The sequence below is a fragment of the Adelges cooleyi genome, unplaced genomic scaffold (genome assembly GCF_023614345.1).
Source record: "Adelges cooleyi isolate 19-005CV unplaced genomic scaffold, UGA_ACOO_1.1 ACOO_flye_CR_arks_rails_tigmint_CR_PRNA_108, whole genome shotgun sequence".
NCBI lineage: Eukaryota > Metazoa > Arthropoda > Insecta > Hemiptera > Adelgidae > Adelges > Adelges cooleyi.
The window spans coordinates 12763570-12786339 of record NW_026095761.1 but is presented as its reverse complement, the minus strand read 5'-3'; the positions used below and the strand labels follow the sequence as shown (position 1 = coordinate 12786339).

The 22770-nt window shown below is 30.6% G+C and overlaps 2 protein-coding genes across 5 annotated transcripts; both read right to left on the bottom strand.

The window, feature by feature from the left end:
• Positions 1–8608: 8608 nt before the first annotated feature.
• On the bottom strand, positions 8609–15926 carry LOC126847454 (putative ATP-dependent RNA helicase TDRD12). Of its 2 annotated transcripts, none has more exons than XM_050587684.1 (2): positions 15736–15926; positions 8609–11177 (listed from the first exon to the last, which is right to left on the bottom strand). In XM_050587684.1, the coding sequence occupies exon 2, from the start codon at positions 11151–11153 to the stop codon at positions 8865–8867; it is 2289 nt and encodes a 762-aa protein (XP_050443641.1). In that variant the 5' UTR covers positions 11154–11177; positions 15736–15926; the 3' UTR covers positions 8609–8864. The 2 variants fall into 2 exon arrangements, with proteins under 2 accessions (XP_050443641.1, XP_050443640.1); XM_050587683.1 differs by lacking the exon at positions 15736–15926 and adding an exon at positions 11995–12187.
• Positions 15927–18041: 2115 nt separating this feature from the next.
• LOC126841649 (THO complex subunit 5 homolog A) lies at positions 18042–22714 on the bottom strand. Of its 3 annotated transcripts, none has more exons than XM_050578234.1 (14): positions 22605–22714; positions 22159–22242; positions 21918–22055; positions 21623–21834; positions 21454–21544; positions 21098–21292; positions 20824–20956; positions 20653–20747; positions 20207–20533; positions 19945–20137; positions 19588–19761; positions 18979–19112; positions 18683–18849; positions 18042–18209 (listed from the first exon to the last, which is right to left on the bottom strand). In XM_050578234.1, exons 2-14 carry the CDS (start codon positions 22228–22230, stop codon positions 18131–18133), a joined length of 2010 nt encoding a protein of 669 aa, XP_050434191.1. In that variant the 5' UTR covers positions 22231–22242; positions 22605–22714; the 3' UTR covers positions 18042–18130. The 3 variants fall into 3 exon arrangements, with proteins under 3 accessions (XP_050434191.1, XP_050434199.1, XP_050434207.1); XM_050578242.1 differs by lacking the exon at positions 22605–22714 and adding an exon at positions 22315–22578; XM_050578250.1 differs by having other exon boundaries at positions 18043–18209; positions 21469–21544.
• Between the last annotated feature and the right edge of the window lie 56 nt (positions 22715–22770).

The window sequence follows — 22770 nt, the reverse complement described above, 5'->3', positions numbered from 1 at the left end:
ATGATTTAAAGATTTATACCTATTTTTAGCTCTTATGTAAAATTTTGCGTTACCGACTTAAGGTATGGAGGAGAAAAGGCTAATATCAATTTTACTATATAATTTACTATTACTAATATATATTTTACCGTGTACTTATGTACTTGATTTTGATTGGCAGCCCGTTATGCTGAAATATTTGTTTTTATCGTCGAATAACATTGCTGAAGAAGGGGCATAATATTATGTGCAATAATCTTGTATAATATATTTCAACCATGGCTAATACCAATATCCAAAAAGGATAACAATTTTCCTAAGGACACACCGCATAAACATTTCAGGTCTTTCAAAAAAGATTATACATTAGTAAAATTAATTGAATTTAATCGCTGTGCTTCGGTAAGTTGAATTTTTGACCATATACTAAACAGACATGCACAATCGGGTTGCAAACGGAGGAAAGTTTTGTTTGGGAATTTAGGTAAATTTTTTTTCCCCAATCACATAAAACACTATTTTAGTTTTGATATACAATAATTGTTAGTGTGTAGACCGAGGCCTTGTGGTAGTAGTTTTGCCTAACAATACATTTGTTTTATAAAACAAGATATGTTATAAAAAAAAAGTAAAAATAATCTATTTATTAATTTAATTACGGTTATTGAATGTAAAACATGTAAGAAGTATAGTTTTATTTTCCAAATAGCTAAACGAACAATACTTGATGAAAACTGGATGATTGTAATAACTTTATTATATTTGTACTTAGTACTGACAGATACTCTGTTATATTATATATAACACATATCGCACGTTTGCCCAAACAATATTTATGAAAGATAATATTTCAACCGTGAAATATGAATTGCTTCTCTATAGTAGATAATGAAATATCGTCAGAACGAGTTGAGAGAGCATAATTTTGCAAATTGCTTCGTACCTACATAAATTGTACAGCAGGTCGAGAAAATCGATGAGCTACCGACCACATCATTTATTTAGGTTTTCGTTCACACGGAGAAACGTGTCGGTAGGCATAATACATCAGGGGATGACTACATTAATATTGTCATGTTATCAGATTGGAATATAAAAACGGATGATCTGTTTTTGAAAATATAATCATGCAAATAACGCAGTCCGGGAGAAGTCACTGTCAGCTTAATAAATTAGTTTATGTAGAAAAAGGACGATTTGATTTTAGGGATTATAAATAGCAAGACGTTCCGCCTAATATTAGGAATTAAAGTTGTAATGTTAATGCAAAATAAGATATTTAAAATTCTGCTATATTATAATACTTATAACTTGCTAGAAAAATCACTAACGCCTGGATTTATCACGGCCTCTCTTAAAGTCCTCAATATGTTTATTTTAATTGGGTTTAAAATTCTATCTCAATAATAAAAATAATCTATTTCAATATGGCTCAAAAAATGTAAGTGAAATTAATATTGTTTTAGAAATTATAATTTTAGTATTGAATCCATACCAGATAGAAAAAAGTCTCATTGGTAATTAACAATGTACTCGTACGACAAAAAAAAAATGTCACTTAACCCATTTGGTTCTCATTACTTCAACTTTGGTAATTTTTTCCGTTAACTATGCCTTATTTATGTAACCGATTAAAATTATTATCAGAACGATAACAATTAAAAATAATAAAAGGAAAAAACTAAAATAGTAATTTGTTTTGTCCGCTTTGGTCCACCTTTGGGCCTACCACGCTGCCATTAATAATACTATATATTGAGTTAGTGTAATGGTCAGATCTCCTTGAGATACAATATTGACCATGGCACGTGTAAAACATTATTGCTTACTGTTGTTTTGGGTAGATTTTAATTAAGATGTAATACTTAGTTAGCATTTAAATGGTAATTAAACGGTAAATCTAATTCCTTTATTAAGGCATCAGCTAATTTTTTGATAGATAGTGGCGCGCAAATGAACATTATTAAAATAGACTCGCTAAAAGACGATCTTATCATAAACGAAGATGAAAAACGGCAACTACAGGGAATATCGGCAACGCGCGTAAACACAATCGGAACAGCAATTTTAGACATTCTGATTAATAACAGTACCTTAAAAATAAAGTTCAATGTAGTAGATAACGATTTTAAAATAAGTCAAGATGGCATTCTGGGTAATTCATTTTTAAGAGAAAACAAAGCCATTATTGATTTAAATCGCGACTTATTAATTATTCCTACGGGTACAGAAGAACTTAACTCGCCACATTTAATTATTCCACAGCGCTCTAATTGCCCAGTATGTATTAAAGTAGAAAAGCCAATTCAGGCTGATAACATTTACATTGAAAAAATAGAATTAGCGAAAGATGCACAACACAAAAGGGAGCTTCTTATCGACTCAATAAGTCATCAGATAGGAAACCGTAGGTCAGCGCCGTTCGAAGTACTGGGGCAAATTGCCTACAATCTATTTGGTGTCTGTGATGCATACTGCACACAAAAATATAATACGTAAATAAAATCATTAAAAGACCAACAGAAAAATACTTTAAAGTTAATTAATAAACAAACAAAAATTATCGAACTCTCACAGTATAGTAATACAATTCTAAAATCTTCACTCGAATTATTAAAAGGATCAGTTGATCGTATCACTGAAACAATAAAAGAAAGTTATTTAAATCAAATAATGGACGAGCATTTTAGTCACACCCGTATGTTAATTAATAGTTTTATGCACAATACCAGTATTATAGGAGACATTGTAGGATATGCAAAGATGGGATTTCTTCACCCTTATATTTTAAACAGACAAGATCTCGTTACCCACCTAAAGGATATAAAAGTATCACTTCCCACGGGGACAGATCTGCCAGTAGGGTTGAGTGAGATTGAAATAAACGAATTATTACAGTTATCGGACATAAGAGTTTATTACGCCAATGATAACATTGTTTATCTAATTAATTTACCGTTGGTATACCAAACACAGCTAACACTGTTTGCCGTACTAGCAAAACCGGTAAAATTAGACAATAATTTTTCTTATGTATATGTTAAACCAAATTTTAAATATCTAGCTATAAGTAAGACGAATGAGCACTATACGAGCTATTCGGATCTAGATTTGTTAAACTGCGAAATATCAAAAACTTTCCTGTTATGCCCTGAAATTCAAACCTTACATCCAACAAATATGAAACCTACATGTGAAGTCCAATTATTCCAAAATACTAGAACTTTCCCATCCAATTGTAATGTTCAATACCTAAATATATCATATTCTATTTTCCATAAACTAAAGTATAAAAATCAATGGATTTTTACAACTCCATTTGACACGTTGTTTCTCACGTGTGACAATATTAAAGAATCAATATCTTTTTCAATAGAAGGGGTAGGTGTTCTTTCTTTAAATGAGTCCTGTAAGGCATATGGAAAAAATGATATCCTTATTCCTTCCCCAATTTCTAAAGATAACATTTTCACAGATGTTATTCCAAATACTGACATATCTAGCTTAATAAATTCAACATTGTATAAATTTCCAATTACACATGTTACAGAATATGTTAATATCCATAATTTAAACGATATGGCTAATCTCAAAACAGAATTGTTATTACCTAAACATGAACAGTCATATGGTCTGTTTTTGTCTGTTCTTACTATATTACTAATTATTAATAAATTAATTTTTATTGTATTCATTATCATAAAAATTGTAAGTACAAGAGAGACCGTGCGTTCAGTTGAAGGACATACTGGTCGTAATTTCAACATAAACAATGAAACGGTTAATGTAAACAATGAAAATATTAATATACTTAACGAAAGTATTAGTGTAAATAATATTAACAATGAACCTCCATGTGTTCATACTGAACATTCATTTGTTAATAATGAGCGTCAAAATGTTCGGAACGAACATCTCAACAGTAATGTAGCAATACCATACCATACCATAACACGCCTCGTGCTACATTTCATATTCCAAACCGTTTTTACTCGGTTTATCCACGTTTATAAAATATAACCATTATATTTCTTATTATATTCATATTATATTCTTATTGGTACGAAAAACATCTGTGTACTTCGTCCACATATGTTTTTCATTTTATCGGGGGGATGTAAGGGTCAGATCTCCTTGAGATACAATATTGACCATGGCACGTGTAAAACATTATTGCTTACTGTTGTTTTGGGTAGATTTTAATTAAGATGTAATACTTAGTTAGCATTTAAGCATTTTATTATTGTACTCAATTCTATGTAAATGACGTTGTTAATACTTGTTTACCACAAGTATTAGGATATGCTAGCTTGCATTCTTGTACTATAAAACCCCAATGAAACAGCGAGTATGTATTCAATTGCTCTTATTTGTTTTACCCGTGCAAGTACTGTTTATAAAAGTGATATATTAAATTGAATCAAATCTATCTTGGCAGTTTATTTGTTTTACTAAAGTCTAAATCATTTAATTACTATATTTCCTATAATGTTAAGATAGTGTTTGTATTGGACTCTACAGTTCATTACATTAGTAAAACATATTACCTTAATACCTACTGCCTACACTATTATTTATTTTATTCCAGATAGGATTTAATTTATTGAATACAAATACTTGGCCATATTAATAATCCACATAAAGAGATTTATCGTTTTTGAACACAACAGGACGTTTGGAAAAACGGACCAATAACCTCTTGGAAGTAGCAATATTTTACAAAGGGACCGCGTGTATACGTATTGATGAATTATTATTTTTGAACGATAATTAATTATTTTTCATAGAAATATCTTCTATTTTAATTTTTATAGTGCAGTTCAAATCGGGCAACAGATGAGACAATCTCTTATCTGGAGGGTCATTATCAGCAGTTTCTTACCACCGTCATGAAAACGGTGTCGGGAAATTGATAACGAAATTACAGACGGACAGTGTTGAAAAATGGCTTTAAAAAACTAACAAACTATGGATTTTATCGAACAATTTTTCCTAAAAAAGTCGTTAGTTTTGTTGAGAACATTTTTTTTTTATTGTAGGCAAAAAATACACGATTTCCATTTTAGAAAAAAACATGTTTGTGACCGTAGGTCGGCCATTTTGAATTTTGGACCCCTTTAGTATTTTAAAGCGCCTGGTGTATTACTCTACGCAATCTAACGCTTACTAAAACTACAATTGTTTACACTGTTCAATGACTTAGAACCGGGCCTTGAAAGGTCTTAATCGGGGCTTTTCTATTGGCGATTCAGTGTTACATAACTATGCTTTATGTACAACAATAATAAACTTACCGATTATAGCCATGATGGCGCCAATAGCCATCAAGAACAGCCCGAAAGACAACGCCTTGCAAGCGTTCCAGAAACATTTGTCTGCGATTGCCTTACTAGCAGCACTCAGGATCTGAACATCGACGTTCGTTCGACGATCCAAACCAGACATCCGATACGACGAGCTACATTGCCGCATCACTAAAAACATATTAAAAAAAAATATATTCATGAGATTTAAGTAAAGCAGCTAGAAATAGAGAAACATACAAATGTTTTTAGGCGTTATTTTTCTAAACAAAAAGCCAGTACAGGTTGGAGCATATATTGGGGAGGTCACAGATCTAAAAAGAATTCATTTTCTAAGCAAAGTATTTTAATTCTTCTATAGACGTCAAAATCTTGTTTATATGATTAATATGTTCAGAGTTTTAGATAAAGGGCTAACCTTTGTTTTATCACAAATAATATAGTTTTAACTATTTCAAAAACTTGCTTTCGCCATCAATAAATCCCATGTTTATCAACTTCACAAATGTAAATAGATTGTGAAATTTCATGTCGATGTAATATTATTTTCAAATTAACTGTGGATCGCCTCTCCACATTTCATTTTGCTTATTCTTTTTGAAATAAGTGTTTAGTTTTTTAAACAGACTATATTTAGAAAACTCACCTCTTGGCTTTCATTTATTTCTCTTCTAACTTTCAAAAATCCTGTTAGTACTCATGAATTTCACCGGTCATATTCACAACTACCTTCTCCTTTTACATTTATAATTGACGTGCATTGCCTTAACTCGTTTCCAACTTATTGTACCCACACATGAAGATGGTACCTAAAATTGTGTATTATTTAAAAGGCATATTCCTAAGAACTTCACTTGACTTGACGATTGTATACGTTTTATTTTAATAGCATTTTTCAGCAATACATTTTGTGCATTCACTCTAATGGGAAATACATTGTACAATATTGAAATGTAACAATCCACAAAAACCAAACTAGTATGACATTTGAGTTTGTTAAGAGTATTACTACATACATTTCTTTTATATGAGATGTCAAACAGTATCGTTTTTGTGTCATGTTTCCAACCCCTTTTACATTGTTCAAACTTATCCAGACCAAATAGTACTTAAGACAGGATTGGCAGCTGACACCTCTAAGTTTAGAGGCGGATAGGTTTATCCATAGTTGCAATGAAAGAGAGACAAGTCGTGTATATAAGTCAAGTATTTTTTTTTTTTTTATAATGGAAGAAGCTTTGTAAAAGTTGTCTGCCGTCATTCAAGTATACGTCAAAGTCCAAAACTCTGCTATTATATCCTTTACACCTAATATATAATTGTATTTTTTGCTATTGTACATTCAATATTGTGTACATCGCTCTTATTAAAATATTATACTTATTGATTTATTATAAAATGGTCAATGAATAGTGTATAACATGATGAGAAGTGTTATAAGCAAGCTTTCCGCATTTGTGTTACTTAAAAAAGGTAGAAACTATAATTATTTTTGCGACTGGATTGATAAAGTTTTAATGAGATGCTGTTAAGAAGGTGTCGCACCGGTGATTTTCAGTGCTAAAAACATGTTTAAGCAGACTGAAAATAACTCGCTTAATTTTGGTTTTAGAGTAAAAGCACCCAATATAAAATTAAAAGAAAACAATATTCTGGAGGGCAAGACGGTGCGTTTTTAAAAAAAAATTAATTTTTTGAAAAGTTAGTCATTTAAAAATGTTAAAATAGTCGTTATTTCTAAACTATGTATTGAGCGTTTTACTTGGAATAATGAAAAAAACGCAGCGTCTTGCCCTCCGGCATATTGTTTTCTTTTAATTTTATAATGGGTGCTTTTACTCTAAAACCAAAATTAAGTGAGTTATTTTCAGTCTGCTTAAACATGTAGAGATGAGAAAACATTTTTAAAACGCTTTTAAGGATACTGTGATAGTCCAAAAAATAAATTAACTACCAAAATAGAGTCCTAGTTATTGAAATAATAATTACAGATCACAGTTTAACCTTTAATTTAAGATTTTATGAAAAGTTGCCTATACTTTACTCCTTAAAAATGGGCGGTGCGACGCTCTCTTAAGGGGATTGGAAGCTGGCGGTTTTTAAGGAGTTTTATGTAGGCAATATTTAAGAAAAAAATGGTTTTAATAAAATATGTCGACCGTCTCAATTTATTTTTGGCCTAAATCGTCCAAAAAACACACCGCTTTCAACTCCTAAGTTATTATAATACAACTAATAATCCAAACTCAGAGCTAAATTTTTTTCATAAACCTTAATTAAATAATTGTTAAAATACACAATTTTAACGCACTGAATCAATTAGGCATATGACCGCAATCCGGATACTTTTTTTTTTTAATCAAAGTTAAATTTTACAATATTACCGTTTCAAATTCTGTATAAATATCTACATTTATAATTTATAGCTATAATTTTATTTTTTAACTTGTAAAAAAAATCGTGAAATTTTAAGCTAAAACTAGACATGTAGAAGAGCATGATATTGTTTTTGAGATATGGTAGGTAAACAAGTCGAGTAAATAAATGAAGTAAACGATTAAACAAATAGAGTAAATTTTGATTCATATTACTGTGCTTGGTTTAAACTGTAATAATTACAAACTGAGCTGGTTTTACTGTACATTGTACTTAATTTCAAGGGTATATTTCAAATAAAAAATGTTTGGAACAAAAGGTAGTGATCCTTATTGGGCAGCGGGCTGGATACAAGAAATGACATGTCGCCATTTTCACGTTACAATATTCAAAAAAAGATAAGAGATTAGAGATAAGAGAAAATTGATAAGAGATAACATATCAATGATTTAATGTTTTTCCGTTGAGCGGAGTAAATAACTATCAATTAGGTTTTTTTCAAAAATAATATACAATTCGGTTATTAATTATTATAATGACTATTTGGGCTGAAAGGGTTAACACTAGTGTTGGGTAAGCTTTTTTTTAAATGCAGTCAAATTATAAATACAGAATACCTACTCGTATATTATTATTATTATTGCAAATAAATAGTGTCATTATATTTTTATTACCAAGGTTCATATTTGTAATAAACTTACTATATTTTTAAAAATAAAAAGTAAGACATTACTTGTTTTTAGTCACACGTCACATGAGTTCTATTAATTTCTGTAAAAAGAAATGCCCCTTTTACGTTAATGAGCATAAAATAATATCACATATTAAACATTTTGATACCTAAATTTTATTTGTATAAAAATTGCCAAAATATAAAAAGAGTAAGTTAAGCAACTTTATATTAGTACTGAATTGTATTATAAAAAATTGTACTGTAACCTAATGTATGTTTTTTATTATAGTTCAACTTTTCATAATCGAATAGTTTAATTAGGATTTTAAAAAGCCATTTTTTTAAAACAAAATAACAAAAATAGTATATAAAAACTTACTTTAAAAATAACTATAATTTCGATTAAAAATTAAGTCTTAAGATACAACTGTTTAATAAAAAAAAACACAAAGAAGTAAAAATTAGTCAACCGATATTGACTTGAAGCACTTAAGTGAAAAATATTAGTTTGAACCTTATATATTATATATTTGTCAGTCTTCGAAAATTGTATAGTCTTCATTGTCTGACGAATCTTCTTCGCTGGCATACGAGTCTGATACGTTTAACGGCTGACCAATAGCCATCATTTTATAGTTGCTCATTTTCTTGACCCACAAGTTTCGATTCAAACGTTCAGACACATGTTCGGTGTCGTAAGTAAGGTATTTATGTTTTTCCTGACATTTTGTTAGGCGAGGCCACTTGTAATGTGTTTCAATTAACTTTCGTGCTTTTATACAAATTCCGTCGAAACTTATGTTGCAAGTGAATAAATCCTCCTTTATAAAAGCATATAACTCGATTGTAAGACGATAGGTTACAGTATTTGTATCAACGGTAATCGATATCGAATCGATTGTATGATCTAGTTGATAATTGTTCACAGACAGAATGTTGAGCTTAAAATATATCCAGCTATTATCTTGATGCCAATAACACAGCGGAACAACCGGGGTCTGATTGCATTTTTGGCAGTATTTAAATTTATTTATGCTGATATCGTTTTTTTTAACTACTTGTTCTTTATTCGAACCATTGACAAGGGTATGCTCGTTATTCGTCGAAATCGGTTGTTCTAGGTCTTTTGGGCTTTCTTTAGCTTCTTCAGTGGATGTTTTAAATAAACTTTCCAATAGACGACATTGAGCATCAATATCGTCATCGTAATCGTCATCGTAGTCCTCGTCATCTATACTCTCAGGACACTGGAAGTCTGCATCTAAAATATTTTTTATTTGAACGTCGTCGATGTAATATTGAAAAACATTGGCCAATTCAACATTGACGTTTAGATTTTTATTAAACAATACGACTTCGTAATGGCTGCCGTTGGTCAATTTCGAATCTGTTGAATAAGAAAGGACTTTTAAATATATTTCATTATCAGTGATACTTAAGAAATGATTGATAATTTCCTCGTCGGCTGAGTTATTTTGAAAAACATTTTTAAAACCACTTAAACCGCATTCGATTACTTGAAATGGCAACTGAGAAATCAAATTCGTAGGTATAGCTAACAAAGTGTGAATGCTGATCAAACACAAATCGCCGTAGTCCAGGTACAGCACGGTAGCGTATTGATCGTTTACTTCTTTGATTAGAACACGATTGAAATGTTCACCCTCGGGGGCTCTGGCTAAACAAACCGTGCCCACTGCGACGTCGGTCAATTTTTCTGTTTTTTCTCCATCGATGAACTTATTTATATCTTCCTCTAGAATCTTAACTCTATCGATAAATTTACAGTTGCGCACTAGAAAGCATTTTGTATGTTCGACATAATTTCTGTCGACTGTATAAATTTCTCCGTCGGACAAGTGAGCCCATTGGGGTTGCGTTATTTCGCTGGTCGTGATTTTATCTTCAGTTGAAAATAATAAAGCTTTCTTTATGACGATAGTTTTTGAAGGTTGTTCTTGCCACATATCGGCAGCTTTACACAAACCTATCAGGTTATCGATGAGATCGGTATTGACTTCAGCTAAGTTACGGTCGATCAATTCTCGTGGCAGCAATATCGAGTTATTGTACAGTTTGCATGCAAAATGAGAACATTTTTTACATTTTTTTACCAACAGCCAGCTAATCCATAAGGTAGAGCCCATCACAAATTCCACTTTGCCGATAAACTCTAATTCTTCTAAGATAGCCGGTTCCAAAAGACTCCGAGTTAGGGCCGTCGTGGTAACTGGCCAATCGTCTGCGGCACCTATAGGTTTAACGGAAGACATGCATACTTCAAAAACTGCTGGACAGATATCTTTCAGGTGGTTAGGTAGTACAAATACTTTAGAGGTATGAACTTCGGCTACACTTCCTGTATCGATTAGTTTGACACTGAGTTTCTGAGAAAACCACCCGCTAATATCCAAAACAATCGCTCTGTACAGTTCTTCTTGATCGACCATAACCATGTCCCCGATTTTGGGATGACTACATAAAGTTTTACTATCTGAAGCGATGAGTTTTAGATCTTCTTTTACGGCGTTGAAGGTATTACACATTTCGACCCAATGACTTTCTTTGGTCGGATCATTGACAGTGCTGTATTTGGAAATTCTTCCACAAAAGTTAGATGCTGAGTTAACTTTCAATAGTTTCATAGTGACAAAACAACTATTTGGAATGTTAACCGAATTACTGTCGAGAACTTTGGACACTTCGTGACGATTACCACACGTTTTTTTACAATGACCGAGTAGTTTGATCTGGTTGCATAAAAATGGACTGTCGTTTCTGTTTTCAGAATTTATGAATGGTATTTTAATAAAACCAAACATGTTTAGTAATACAATTTGTCTTGCCTATTAAAAAAACAGAAAGAAATAATTAATTTTACATAGCTTTTAATACATTTGTATAAACACTTATTTGGTTTCATAACAGTTTATTATACTATTTTATTGTATAGATTATCTCTGGGTTTAGACATACTATTACAGAAAGCGACAAATTAAATACAAACAGTTTTTATTTTAATAATATATACTTGTAATTATTTGCAAATCATTTTTTTTTTTTTTAGAAATAACTTGTTATTTATAAATTCATAAAAAAGTTGATTTAAATACATTCTTAGATAATAGTTTGTTGTTCGAACAATAAAATAATATATTGTTATACAAATAATTTGTTTTAAGCAATTACATTATCATCGTTTGTATAATAATAGACAAAAAAATACACTCATTCAGTAGATAAATAGTTGTTGATTTTATTTTATTATTTGAGCAACTTATTTTAAAATAATCATTTGACTTTAAATAAGTATTTCCATCTTTTTTCCAAATAAAAAATGAGGAGTCAAAAATGAATTATTGATTTAAATAAAATAATAATTTGTTATTTAAATGCGCTGAATTAAAAATGAAATTGTATTTATTTCAATTATGTCTGGGCTTTACTGATAAGTTAAAAGGAATTTTCGAAATTCATTACAATAGAATGGTTTAAATGTTAGTTTTAGCTTTGATGCGGATTTGATTTAATTTTTCTTTAGCTTCGACCACCCTTAGCATTCTTGCGAATTATCTACCGACTAAAGTATAAGTATAAACCCAACATAATAGTTAAACAAAATATTGTAATATAATTAATAGAAAAATATAAGTATTTACTCACAAACGAAATGGGTAGGTTTTTAAATCCAACAGCCAATAAAACGTGTACAGAGTACACTAGAAAATAAAAAAATTAAACTTTTATACTGATTTTTAAAACAAAAATTCATAAAACGACAGCGATAATTTAATGCATTGTTGTTAAGTTACTTTAAAAGTTATTGTTTTTTAATAGGTAGGTACCGGTAAATACATTTACTAATGTTTTTAATTTTAAATATTTATTCTGTTAACAAACAGAACGTCATGCCGTCTACAGATAAGTTGTTATCACATATACCGGCTTTTACTTATTACCACGATTATATGGAACAGGTTAGGCATCGTTATCATATAGACCTTTTTTTTATATGTCTCGGTATGGCTATCAGCGGTGTCAGAATTCGTTACGGTCCGTGCAGTACCTCAAACCGCCGAGCGCTGCTAGTCAACCGTGTAATAGACATAGTCCCAATTATTAGACACTATTTACTTCACTATCGCATATACAAGCTAGTATAAAATAATGTTAGTTGATCTCATTATATTATTGCTCTATGCATAGACCAAATAAGATTGTGCATCTAACGCATGGTTTGCATAGTAGGTCTACGGTATTACATTTTTTGTGCAATCGAGTATTCACACAATAGACATAATAATATTATAATTATTTACATTTTATAATAGATTTGTTAATAATTGTCATTATAATAGTGATAATGACTCGGAATGTTCTATTATAATTTAACATTTATACCAAGGATAGGCATTTCAGCTATATTTTATTTTAAACATATTCTGCTAATGCAGCTATTTCTAGTTTAAAAAAAAAACAGTGAAAAATAGCAGCTATAGCTATTTTTTTTTTAAAAATAATTGATAGTCTTCTGATGCTATCATGAGTTTGCAATTTCTTATTTTATATGGGGCACGTGAAGAGGTTGAGTAGGTAACCGAACCCAAATATTTTCACAGAATTTGTTTATACCATAGAAAAAAATGGGGGGGGGGGACGATGGTTTCTTTAACCGCTCTAATATATTATAAGGGTCAAAATGGCTTTTCCTCTGGAAAAAATGATTTAAATTGAAAATAATACCTCGAAGCTTATACGAAATTTATTAAAACCTCTTTTTTTTTGCTTAACAATGGTCTACACAAAACTCCTTAAAAACTGACCGCATACAATCTATGCCTTAGTAAATAGGTGGGTAATTCAGCCCGAAAAAATGTATACCTACCAGTAAAAAATAAAATAAATCAGGTAAAACAGTGTAAAACCCAAAAAATAAAAAGGTCCTATCTTTCTTTAGGTCACGGCGTCAACAATATATTACAGAAACATCTGAAGTCAAATCCATTTATAAAGATAACTATCCAATTTCCTTTGGGCATCATGTCATAATAGATATTATTCTACCTTCATCAATTTCTCCAATCCTCCTACACCAAAGCTGTTGTCCGCACTGTCGTTAATATCATTTTTACCTCTGGTTTTTGAATTGAATTTAATGTACATTTTTTTCCCGGTCAACGCATTTGTTAGAGAAAATAATTTTACTTTCGACGCACAGCTGAGAAGACATTGTTTTAAAACAATAACAGTGTTTTCTTATTTGTATTTCCTTTATTTTTTATTATTTAAACCAACGATCCTATCTTCTAAACCGTCCAACCATGTAGCAGGTCTATAGATCAGAAATCCTACCTAATAGGCACTGTATTGGACAAACAACTTAAAAAGTTCACCTTTTACAAAAAAGTTAGCTAATACAACATTTGTGTGTGTGTGTTATAAATTGCTTATATATTACAAATGTATATTTATTATTAATTATATAATTAAAGTAATAACATGAAACGACATAAGTATGGGAATTTATTTTACAAACCATGTACACTTTTCGAGTTAAGTCGGGCACTGAGATAAGTTTGTAAATCTTAATCTACCGCATACGTGCCAAGGGAAAACTACCCTGACCGAAAAGTTTGCTTAGGATTTATAGGGAAAGTTACGCGGGTATAAGTTCATAAGTGCGATGGCACTTCCGAGTAAGTTTCATACTTTAAATTGAGGTAAATATAGTCTTCAAATGTGCACACCCATTGCATTGTACACTCTACATGCAACTACATTTGATATTTTTTTCAGATTTTTAACCTAATTATTTTTTTTAATTTATTTTTTGGCACTCACGCCTTAAAGCGGACTTATTCTCCTTTTCTACAATATGAGGAGTATATATATATATATATTTTTTTTTTTTAATGAAAATGTTCAAACCTTGTCTTATGCAAATGTTTATAACATATTTTACAATTTCCTTTTTTTCGTTTGTTTGTTTGTTGTATACAAAATTGTATTTTTCATTTTAAAAACATTCTACTTGGGTATAACATTTTTTATTAACGATATAAAAATCTATTAAAACGTCACCGCTGTAAAAATATTTCTTTCGCAATAAAAAAAAAATCGGTTATTAAAAACAAGCTATAAAAAAAAATCTCCGTTCATTAACATATAAAAAGGTTTTTTTTTTATCCGTTTTGTGTACAATGCTTCTTTTGGGGATATAATTATGCTAATAAATTCGGCCGAATTGTGCAAACATTATATTATCTTTGTACCAAATATAAAATAATATCGTTTTTTAATGTGTAATGCTTGTTTTACCGATATTATTTTTAACGTGAAAAATTAAATGGCCAAGTTTTTATAACATTTATTGTTTTTATTAAATAAAAAATATAATATGCAAATTATATACATAGAAAAATATAAAAAATCAATACATATAAATAAAAATCTGAATGACGGCAAACGACTATTTTGTATTTATCGTTCTGTGCGACCACTTAAAATGATTATACTTTAAATTTAACTGAATATATCCGAAGTTGATGTTGCCGAGTTTTAAAAGTACAATACTAATACTATGATTTTTATGGATCGTTTCTTTTTTCTAATGTATTTGCTTTTCAAAATTCGTACATTATTTATATTTACCGCTTATTTAATATATTATGCACTTATATAATATAATATAATAGTTAATATGTTTCTTAAACAAGGCGTAGTGTATAGGCAATTTTACTACATGCCTGCTATCGGTGCTGAAATAAATGTATTGTTTTTTTACAGCTTTTTGATTTTAATTAATTGTACATTTCGGTTTGTGTACAAATTTTGTCACAGACTAATTATCTTTTTTGTACCTTTAAAATTTAGGCTTTGACTGATGGCGTTTTCAGAGACTGAAACCGCTTGATAAAGTAGTTTCGTTTGTTGCCCAAGTTGAAACCAAATTGCCAATATTGTCAAGGTATAAAAAACAATTTCCAATATAATTACACAGTTTATCAGTCATTTCGTTATTTCTATAGAAAATATATGGAATTTGTTTTTACAACAAGCATTTTTTATACCTATCTACAATATAATATCAACAAGGACCTCTTTAGCTCTCATCTCAATTGCAACGCTGCTAATTCGTCGAATGTGTTTATTTTTATGTCAAGAGCGGAATGACGCGTTCGCAGCATACCTACCAAGATAGGTTCAAGTGACTATGCGCAGTCATAATTTAATGTAATGTACCCTTGCAAAGTCATAGCAAACAAACGGATTGATGTTATCTATATATATATTGGTATCTGATATCTGGTATTAAAATCACATTTGTTCCCATTTGAAGAAAAAAATAATATAATAATATAGTGATAATGATTGATACCTAGTTTAGTAATCGTTGGCACTCACCTGATGGCAATATCGTCGAATGAGCGTAATTTCTATCGTTGTCGGACTTAGGTAGGTCCGGTGGCGGAAGTGTTTCCGGATATCCGATTTCGGTACCGCGCTCACCACAACGGTTCGGACGAAGTGAACCCGAAAAACATTGCGCCCCCACACACAAACGCACGGCAGCTGTGTCCGGTCACTTGCCTGTTGGCATGTTGACTGAATATAATATAATGATCATATCGGTGCCGCCGCGCGTATGTTGTGTCGTCCCGACGGCCTTGCCGCGTTCGTCCCGCGGGTCACCATGGCGACGGCAGCAGCCAAAAGTGGTCCATGCGCCGTGTGCGAGTACCGCGAATGATATTGTACCGTAGCCGTACACACACATATACAGAGCGTTACAGTTTACACCGCCGCCGAGATGATCCCCAGACAGCGATAATTAAACTTAGGCTGCTGCCGGTGGGGGTGGGGGGAGGGGGTTGAAAAAAATAGCATATATAAATTATTTTCTCCAACCGATTATATTTAAGTATCCTATTTGAACGAATGTAGTAAGTAGAATATATTGTTATATTTAAACAACTTTATAATTTAGCTTGGCAAAAAGGCTGATACGGTTAAATCTTTTCGGGGCACCCCGTACACTATATATGTGTATACACTTAAGTACTATGTCAACGTTACAGTAGGCACCTTACAGGGTTGTATAAATATATAAATAATTTATTATGTCGGTGAGCGCATATACCTACGTTAACCAGCTAATGTCGAGTGTGCATGAAAATAAATATTATATTTTATATACCATTGCAATAGGTACCAATTTATATTACAATATTTGTCTTGTCCGTACAAAATTAATTTGCCTGTATTATATTTTTGATGTTTGACCAAAGTTCATTGAAACTATTAGATAAGCTGATCAATCAATATATATTATTCATATTCGGTTGTAATAATAAAGAACATTTCGGTGTCGATTGCAAGTGATTTATACCATCAATTTAACAAAACTTAATAGAATAGAAAAATAGTTTAATTTTTTTTTTTTTGTAAGTTGTGTAAGCTGCTTTGAACATTTTTTTTTATTAACTAAACCGCGAGAGAGAAATATTAAAATTTTTGTCATCTTCGGATCCGCTTTTTATTAGACTCAAGTTAAAACATAATATAATATTAAGAAGTAATATGCCACAACAGATGTGCTTGTCTTTTTCAATGATGAGTGTTTTGACCATTTAAAAAACTTGTCTTTTTTTTTTACAATGCAAAGTAAGTAGAAATACAAAACTCGAAACAATAGTTTAAATCGGATGAGTTATTCGACTTGAATGGGAACTTATATAATATTTGAAAAGGAACAACAACCCACCACCTCCTTACAATACGGTCGCTTCAATCACTTAATAACTAAATCATGAAAACAATTGCTGTATAAATCCGAGACGTTAATCTTCAAAACGGATTCCACTCCTTCCATCGTCGACAATGGTTTTGTAAAATAATATTTCTTGAAATGAATTATATATTACTATATTGTATAAAATATATCTAATTGTCTGTTCCACATCATCGTCTTGAATGGACCTCTACTCGTTCTATTGATTTTTATCCCGCACAAACTAGGCCGTTTTATAAGTATATACTCTAAATATATATATATATATCTCCTGTAAACCTATTTATTATGATATAGCACACAAGAAATAGTAACAATAATAGTATATGAAATATAAGGGACATAATATCATATTGAGGTGATTTTGGAACTCTAAAATACCTTTCTAGAAAAAAAATAAGCAACACTTGTATAATATTAAATATTAAAATAAAGCCTTAATCACAAAAATAGTACGTTTTTAATTGGAATGAAAATGTTTAGTAAATAATATATATATTATTATTATAACATTTAAGTTTCCAAGCTGATATAAAAATTATTCATTCATCCAAAAGTAAAAGTTGTTTAAAAAATTGAAATCCTGTTGTAGTAATATATTGATTTTCTACAAATCTTAAATTCTTTCATTTTCACAACAAATTTATTTTAAAATAAGCCGAATAGTAGATAGATATTTCTTAGCTACACAAGTTCTTATTAGATGACGATTGCTTAAACCATTACCCATCGAAGTACGTACTACAACTTCAGTCGTCTAGCGATTTACAACAACTCTGGCTTGTACGAAAATAATAACAAATCACACAACTACAAATGTTTTCAAGAATAAAAAACAACATAATATTTATTATTTTTGTATTAGCAGGAATTGAAATAGTTAAAAAAAAAAAAAAAAAAATAGATTAACATAATACATATTGTATTGAAAGATCAAAAAATATAAAATAAGTATGTACTCGACAAACTCGCATGACACTATTGTATTGTATTTAATCGATAGAGAGTTCACGACGAATTACGGTGTTCAAATAACGTTCCCGAATGGTGTTTAACAGCTTTGAATGGATGACTTCTGGTTCTGCCTCTAAAATAATAATACAAAACAAAATATTAATACATAGAGCTTGAATGAATAGCTATTTTTTTTGTAAATCTTAAAAAAAAAATTTTCAAATAGTTTCAATTACCTATTTGGTTTTTTTTTTTTTAATTACAACAATTCATTAATGCGACCTATGAAAACGAGACGACTTTTTTTAAAGTAGGTTAGGAGTTATAATTTTACAGTAGTTTATCAGAATATTCAGACATTTAAGGCGTATTTAATATTCAACAACAGTAATAATAATAATAATTTCAGTAAGACTCGATATTACAAATTACACAACTTTGTAATAGTTATTACTTACATGCGAGGCTTTGCACCCGTATACTTTAAATGTTAATTACCTTTTATATTAACGTTCATCTGTACGGCACGATTAAATATTAATCGATTATCAATCGTATCAGATTAGTGTAAAATATTTTAAAAAAACTAAGCGTTTTTACAATTACCTAATGTTGTATAGAACCGTTTTGGTTTTAGGGAAGTCTGCGTGGCCCCACGTCTCCATCATTACTTCGAAACATACGACAAGGCGGCCGATTATGTTTATCAGTAATTCATTGACGTCGTCGTCTTCACTTTGTTCGTTGAAAACGTTTATTTCTCTTTCCAGTTCCTAGACATACATTTAATACACATAATTATTGATCACAAAAAAAATTATTTGTCCAGGTATGTTCTTATAATTGGTTCCTTGTACCTAGACAGATTGCAATGAGAAATTGAGAAAATATTTTTTACATACTCGAATAGAGTTGTTGTTGGTCGAATTCAGTACGGACGTGCCTTCATTGTGAGTCGGCATGTTGAGTTGAAGAGCAAATACAGGAGTACTACTCGGGTAATCGCATTTAATAGCCATGACAACTGTCAAAGCCGCTGTAAATTAAAAATTGTACATGTATAAGGTTTTCATTTACTTATATAGATATATTTATAAGGATGGACCAAAAAAATTTGTTTTTCATGTGACAGTATCTTCTTTAGTGTTGAAAAAAAGTGTTGTAATTTTTTCAGGTTAATACGAGTTACTTTTTAAATAATAAACAAATAAATCTAGAGAAAAAATGATACGTCAATGTAAAAAATTGTTCCTTTCATTTACGCTAATAATTTTCAAGAAAACCACCTATTTTTTTAAAAGTATTTTTAAGTTAAAAACTTAAAATAATTACATTATTACATAAAAGCGCAATCTCTGAAAATTCTTTTAATCTGAAAATAATTCTTTTTACTCAAGAGAACATCAAGCTATCACAAGAACAGAAAAAAACAATTATTTTTTGGACCATCCTAACATAAATATGTGTGTATACATATGAATACATAACTTAGGTAGTATAAAATGTATTACCTGTTTTGTAGTTCACCACGCGTTTAAATAACAAATCTTGTTCGGACACTGATTCCGATTCGACGTGTGGTTTACAGTATGGCAGTTTATTGTAATTGTCCCACGTCATAGTGTTCCAAGGCGACAGAACGGAAGTCAAATTTACTCCGTTTATGCCGAATCTGCGTTCCAAGTCTAAAAACAAAATTACATTTTATTATTCGATACCATAGATGGAACTACGAGGTGACTAAAAGAATACATTTTTGTTATGAAAAAAAAAATAGTTTTGCCCACATCATTAAATTTTTCTTCGATAATGTGAAACCCTGGCTGTCTATGTCTGAACTCAAATATTTTACTTTATAGTTTTCTTACCGCCACAATCGAGTTGGGATATCAACGAGAGTCGAGTCTGTAGACGATTGTTAATGGCTTTCAACACCCGAGACACGTGATTTCTCGAAAGTATATAGTCCGGTTTATTGGGATTCAAAAAATTCAAACCGCATATGTTTTGAGCCCAAACGTAAGGTTTGCCTACGTCTAACGTGTTGAATTCCGATGTCATCTGTATTAAAAGTTTTAAACTATTAATTTATAAAACTCGAAAGCACAATAATTAAACTGTCACACCAACCTGATCTAACTGATGATAGTTGACTATGTTTGGACTTTCGGCTCCGTCATCGCCAGAAAACAATGAGTCGAGAATGGTTATCGGCGAGAGCAACTCTCGCGAATAAGACGATGAAAAGCCTGACCAAGACGACGTAACGACCACTGTGATGACGTTCAAATTGGCCAAGTAGAAAAATTCCACGACAAATTCCGTGTTGTTTTTCAAATTTAAAGTCAACTTGACGGACAGAGGATGTTTGGCGAGTACGCTGCGTTGTTGTACAGATTTAGAATCCGTTCGAGATTTTTTATGATGTCGTTTTTTCGGTTTCGGCACGTCTATTTCCTAAAAAAAAATACACTCGTAAAATACTAATGGTTTTTTATTGTCTACAACACCAAAAAATTACGATAGTGACTATTTTTATTTTTTATAAATAAATGATAAAACATGGAAAAGTTTACCTCATCAGAGTTAACTTCGTTAATCTGATTTTTATTTGTTTCGAATCGCCTGGCTTCTTCTTCATCGCCGTTTGTAGAAACAATAAAATGTTTATCTGAAAAATATGAACAGTAACGATTTTCGTTATAACTATAATATTCTTTAAGAAGATATTTAAAATTTCAACTCACTACTGGCTTCTCTGAATGCGTCCGCTTGTATGTACAAATAATATAACGGTTTCGGCAATAGGTTCACAACGTCTGGGTATGATTTGACTTGACAGGGCGGTAATCCAAAACTTTGTTGAAGAGGTAAAGAAGCCTTAAAAATACATTAAACATCTTTACTTATTGTTATATAAAGTATAATATCAGTCTGTTTGATACATTCGTCCAAATTTGAGAAAGGCCGTATGTTTTTCGTCAATGTGCTTTTCTCAATCACTATTTTCCAACAACTTACCGTACGTATATCTTTGAGCATAGGCAATATGCTTTGTAAAATTCTACTTTCTTCTTGTATTTCGGCAAGTATGATTTCTTTATTTTTTTCAACCTCTTCACATTGTTTTTGTTGAGTTTGTCTTTGTTCGAGTTCCCATTGCAAACGTTTCACGTGCAGTTCGTGTTCGTTCATTGTGCTATTTTGTATTTTTTCCTAAAATATATAATATATATATATATAAAAAGAAATCCAGTTTATAATAATATTTATAATCTGAGATCGAAAATCGTTAACAAATTTACACCAGAAACAAACTCGTTTTTGTTACTGCATGTATTTTTTGGTTAATTTTATAACTGTTTGCTAAAATATACATTGCGATCACGCACCTTATCTTCAACCGATATATTTGCTTCTCGACAAAACACGTCTACAGGAATAAGATCTATATCACTATCGCTCGACCTAAAACATATAAATATTTACGACATACATGTATTACAACTTTACATACGAAACAGCCACTTGAAAAATAATTTTTACTTGTACTGAAGACATTTGGAAATTTCTTTTTTCAGATAGAAAAGTTCGTTCAACAGGTTTTCTTGCTGTAAATGTTTACTGTCTATTTCTTGTTTTTTCTTGTTGAGTATATCTTTCTTTTGTTTCGACCGAATTTTATCCAATCTGTTTAATTTTTTTAATATTAAAAACAAATGAATTGCATTGTTTCTATATTCTTCGAGTTTTTCTTTCTAAAACAAAAAATAGATATAAAATATCTACACGTTTTCAGTTATACAGTATTTTAATAAATGTTTCACAAATTAAAACTAACTGAGGGGTTTTCTTTAGTTTTTAATTCATTGGTCCACTTCATTATATCTTGCCACTTGTGTAAAGTGTTAAAATAAATCGATGAATCTTTATTTTCATCACGATTACATGCTTGCTCTTCTTCGAATTTAGCGACATTCTAAAATAAATTAAACTCAGGTTAATAACATGTATTTACTATAGTAAACAAATCTAGTTAATAAAGTATATATTTTTTAATGTTTCTTCTTGCTTAATATTACCATATAGATATCGACTTCGGCATCTTTCGTCTTCACTGTCGCTTGACTGTTTTGTACGCTCTTTTCAGCCATTGCGAAGAACGTCTGTAAACAAGTATAGAAAGATTAAATTTGAACTCTCGAGGACAACTTTTGTTTTCCAAAATATGTAATTACGTTAAAAACGATGTCAAAGTAAAATTGGTCAATTCGGTAAGACGTTAGATAAAATTTGTATTCGCAATAATTTTTTTATTGTGAATATAACGTACAACGTTCGACTGATAATTAGTATTGTATTTTAAATTAAACTTTAAAGTTGTATATTTTTTATACGATTTTGACCGCACATCACTGACTTTTATGTCTGTTCTTCAGCTTAGAAACCACATCATTTTAACGTACATATTTTGGAAACAAAATGTTCGTGCTTAAACGGAAAAGCTAGAGAATAGAAAAATGCATACCCTTAAATTGTGATTTTTCGTAAAGCGCTTATTGAAAATTGTTCATTACGCGGTTTGTTTACATTTGTCGTCGGAAAAACTGATATGCCGATTTCTGAACCTCAAAAACGTATACCGGAAAAGTGGTCATTACCGTTAACTTGGTGACCGGTATCAAAATACAGAT